The sequence below is a fragment of the Austrofundulus limnaeus genome, unplaced genomic scaffold (genome assembly GCF_001266775.1).
Source record: "Austrofundulus limnaeus strain Quisiro unplaced genomic scaffold, Austrofundulus_limnaeus-1.0 Scaffold9, whole genome shotgun sequence".
NCBI classification, from domain to species: Eukaryota; Metazoa; Chordata; class Actinopteri; order Cyprinodontiformes; family Rivulidae; genus Austrofundulus; species Austrofundulus limnaeus.
In genome coordinates this window covers 23,354-27,956 of record NW_013952411.1, presented here as the reverse complement: position 1 = coordinate 27,956, position 4,603 = coordinate 23,354, and the positions used below count along the sequence as shown (strand labels likewise).

At 45.4% G+C, this 4,603-nt stretch overlaps 1 protein-coding gene across 2 annotated transcripts in view; it reads right to left on the bottom strand.

The window, feature by feature from the left end:
- als2b (alsin Rho guanine nucleotide exchange factor ALS2 b) overlaps positions 1-4,603 on the bottom strand; it is a 47,410-nt gene that overhangs the window by 36,157 nt on the left and 6,650 nt on the right. For both annotated transcript variants that reach the window (XM_014001152.1, XM_014001158.1), the window contains exons 4-5: positions 3,423-4,351; positions 853-1,147 (exon numbers count right to left, since the gene is read on the bottom strand). In XM_014001152.1, coding sequence (XP_013856606.1) covers positions 853-1,147; positions 3,423-4,351 — 1,224 coding nt within the window. The remainder of the gene's footprint in view (positions 1-852; positions 1,148-3,422; positions 4,352-4,603) is intronic.

Here is a 4,603-nt window from a genome sequence, read left to right as displayed (position 1 = left end):
ACGTGGATATGTCCTCTGTGCGAGGCTGCTAGCGAGCTATATCCACCCTGAAGGTTAATCTTGGACAATATCTGATGATCGACTCTTTTAAATGAAACCAGAGAGCGTTGACAGAGAGGAGAAGGTAGAAATGACTCAGCCTGTAACTGAAAATATAGATGGAGGACAACAGAGCTGCTTCATGGATGGAGGACCTCAGTTTAGCTTGTTTGTCGCACTAGCACCAAGCTAATACATATAAGGCAATTGGGTGCTAGTGCAAAGGCTAGCAGGCTAAGTTGAGGTTCTTCTTCCATGAAGCAGCTCTGTTGTCCTCCATCTATATTTTCAGTTACAGGCTGAGTCATTTCTACCTTCTCCTCTCTGTCAACGCTCTCTGGTTTCATTTAAAAAAAGAGTCGATCATCAGATATTGTCCAAGATTAACCTTCAGGGTGGATATAGCTCGCTAGCAGCCTCGCACAGAGGACCTATCCACTTCATTATTTACCCAGAATGCTTTGTGTGCAAATAAAATGGCCCGGTCTGTGTAATATTTTTTAAAGTTTTAGTTTAAAAATTATAAAAACTAAACATCCTGCAGTATTTTTAGTCTTTATTTTACAGTTAAAATATGTGTTTATTAAATAGTCTAATGTTACAACTAATCATGGATCCCTTGAAAATGAAGACACTACAGACACGACAACTGATATTTGCTTTAGCAGAACAGGATCAGACACGAGCAACAGAAGCATGAAGCTGTGCATGAAGCATGCCAACATGAGCCTGAAGCCAACAACCTGCACACGCGCAAGGTGTACTTACGCAGCAGGCCATAGGAGGAGGATAAGAGGTGAACAGCGTATCTACCCTGAGAGAGGAGTCCGGGGAGCGACAGGCGGCGCCGCAGACTCTCCGTTTCCTCCTCGCAGATGTCCCCCGTGCTGGAGCTCTTCTTGGCCTGCACCGAGTCCTCCTGGCGGACGCGCTCGGCGGTGTTGTCGGTCACGCCGCTGAGCGCCTCCGACCGGGATGGCAGGTAGAAGTTCATCATCTTCCTCAGGGACAAGGCCTCGTAGGTGGAGGCGACCCGCTCGCCCACCGCTGAGGCGCAGGAGGCCACCAGGCTGTTGAGGGTGGAGGAGCCCCGACCTCCAGGAGGAGGCTGGAGGAGAGGCAACGTGGAGAAAGATTAAAAACAGCAACGATAAATTAACAGAAATTATTTCAGAGAAATCCTCTTTGATACATTTTATAGAAACTTTAGAGCCTTGTGACAATTTAACAAGTTGTGAATAACTCTCAGCTACTACCACACTGAATCATAGCACAAAATCTGCATTGTTAACCTGAGTTAGAGACATTTTTATGGGATAAATCTTGTGCCAGCAGGGATTTAATTTGAATTGATCAGATTAAATCTGGATGTGCATAATATGAAATTGAATGCATTGGTTTGAAACTAAATTTAAAGTTTTGAATTTTTATTAATTTGCTTTGAAACTGTATTTTGGTTTATTAAAAATTCAGTTTCACTACTTTCACTTTCAGTTCCATAATTCAGATTTTTGTGTCTTTATCCTGGTCCTCGAGAAAGCCAGCCAGAGTAATCAAACACAGATTTATGTTTCACTTTGGTGAAGTTTCTCTTCTGTATGTAACAGAGCTGATGTAATCCACCGTAAAAGTGACAAAAACAGACAGTTATTTTATTGCAGTGATTAATTTGACCTATATGTAGAAAAAGTTACATTTACATCACATCATAAATCACATATTGATCAGATGCTGCTGCTGACTGATCCAGCATTCAATTTCAAATTATGCAAATACAGATTCAATCTGAGCAATTCAAATTCAGTTCCTGCTGGCACAAGATTTATCCCATACATTTGGTCTTTTTTTGAGGTCAATTAGTAGTGAACATCTTGAATTGAGTTGATTTCGAAATTTAAATAGATACAAAATAGCTTCTCAAATATGGGGAGCATCATAAAACTGTTGGCTGGTGCAGTGTAGGTCAGACACATCTACAGTCCTGACAAACTTCACACTGATCGGTGCAGCTGTTTCTGTGCTACGGTTCACCAGAGATCTCTGGAAATAAAAAAAAAACACAGTATGGAAACAACATGACCCACGCTTCACATGTGGGGGTCATAATTAGTTGAACACATGCATTTATATTTTCTGAGAAGATGAGAAGGGGGTCTCTGCAGTTACTAAGTAGGAGTTTCTTATTTTGTGGGAGGAGTTAGCCCAAGATGTGACTGGTCGGATTGACGGGGGGTAGAAAGGAAGGTGCTAGCTGTATGAAATTTGAACAGCGTACATGTGGTGGAACATGTAACAACTGGCTCGGCCTAAACCAGGGCTATTCAACTAAATTGCTCTGGGAGCCACAGTTACTGCAGGCCAACAGCTGAAGGGCCGAACATCCAGCAATTAAAGTCATTATGTAAATAAAACAAGTATGTAAATAAAACAAGTATTACAAAGATCTGTTACCTTTGAATTAGTTTAATTTGCTGCATTTAATCATGAATACAACATACAGAGCCCTATGTAATAAAATAAGTGATATTAAAACAAAATCAAAAACAATTGACACAAATATTAGTTTGGCATATTTAACTCACCACCATTTTAAACGAATTTTTATTTTACTTATCTTAATTTTTTATTCTTCTGCTTGTAGTTTTAAGTGTCTTGGGTTTTCATGCAAATGGTTTTTACCAGCTTTTTGGGCAAGATTCTGATGTTTCTGTATACCACACATGTCTATGTTCAATTTAAAGAACTTATAGTTATTCAAGTAGAAAACCGATGGTTTGGGTTTAAGAACTTAATGAACCAATTGGTGGGACGAATTTAGGTCACCAGCAGGCCTGATGTGGCCCACGGGCCTCCAGTTGAATAGCCCTGGTCTAAACAGTCCTAAGCAGCCTGTAAAAAGATTGCTAAAAAATGAATAAGATTAGTCATAATTTGAGACAGGAAGGTGCTTGCTGCATAAAATTTGAAGTCAATAAATTATGTATGTTTACATGTTCACAATTTTTCTTTGAGTCACTGTTCTGTTTTTAAACTGTACATGGACAGTAAATAAATCCTATTTTACTATTATTACTTCCTCTTTTAAGTTGCCCCACATGACAAGTCAATCCAACCAGTCACAGTTAGGGTAAACTCTGACCAAACAACAACTTGTACTGCAGAGAGCCCTAGTTCATAAAACTCCAGTGGTTCCAGAGAAATTGTGCTAACAGACAAACATGGGACCAAAACAGGAAGTGCTTGATTCCAACTTCTGGCAACAGCTGATAACAGAGAAGCTTAATTTCAAATCTTTAACTTTCATTTCATGTTTAGAAGGTTTTTAAAGCTCTAAACTTTGACCCTGGGGGCTGGACCGGTGCAGGAGTTCTGACGGAGCTCACCAGCTTTGACCCGGCCTGCGTGCTGTCTGACAGCTTCCTCAGATATTCCTGCACAGCTCGCTCGTCAGGATAGGGGGAACCTTTCCCTCCAGCGGTGGGAGGGGCAGGTTTAGACTGAAGCAGGTGGTCAGAGTCTGGAACAGGCTGCTCCCCGTTAGTTAAACTCGCCCCTGCCCCGTCTGAGGCCTGATCCTTGGAGGGGTCCGAGGTCAGGCTGGAGGAGAGGTCGGAGCTTGACTCAGGTGCAGGAGCTGCTGGGATCACAGGGGAGCTGAGGCGGGAGGAGAGGACCAGCTCAGATGGGGAGGTTCTGAGGTTCTGGGTCGGCGGGGGTGCTTGCAGCCCGTTTTTGGCCTGTGGCGAGCAGAAGTGGCTGTCAGAGATGATGACGTGGTCCTCCTTGTCTGTCATGGTGTAGAGCAGCTGGTGGCACTGGTTGCATTTGTCCACGGGGGGCCGTGGGCCCTCGCTGGGGCCCGGGCAGCGCACCAGAGCCAGGCAGTGGTCTGCCCCGCAGGCCACCTGCAGCACGTGCCGGCCTGCCGGCAGCTCCACCCTCTGCGGTTGCCACGACGGCACGGCAGCTCCGCCCCACGCCCACACCTCCCTCTGGACCGACAGTGCCAGGCTGCGCGTCTCCCCGCAGGCCAGCTCCAGAACTAGCACCGTCCGAGCGCCGCCCGGGTCCAGCAGGGCCACCGGGGTCGGGTTGGGCACGGAGCCGAGAGCAGGGAGGCCGCACTGTCCCGCGCTGTTGTCCCCCCACATGTGGACACCACCGTCCTCCGTCACCACGCCACTGTGGAAGCTCCCCGCCGCCACGGAGATCACCCGCTGCCCACTGAGAGCGCTCTCCAGGGTCGGTTCTGTCACCTCTGACACTGGATTCTGTTTCCATGGTAGCTCGCCAAAACTGTACACCTGTCCTCCTGAAGGGGACGAGTCCACCAGAGACAAAGAAGCAATTACTGAGAGTACAGGTTGTGTGTCTGATCTAAAACAAACATTTGATTCTTACTGGTTTGTTCAAGGGAACCCTGATTAGTTGTAACATTAGACTTTATTTGATAAACATTTATTTTAACTGTAAAAAGGATCGCATCTCTGCTTTTTGCGGATGATGTGGTCCTGTTGGCTTCATCGGAACGAGATCTGCAGCTCTCGCTGGAGCGGTTCGCGGC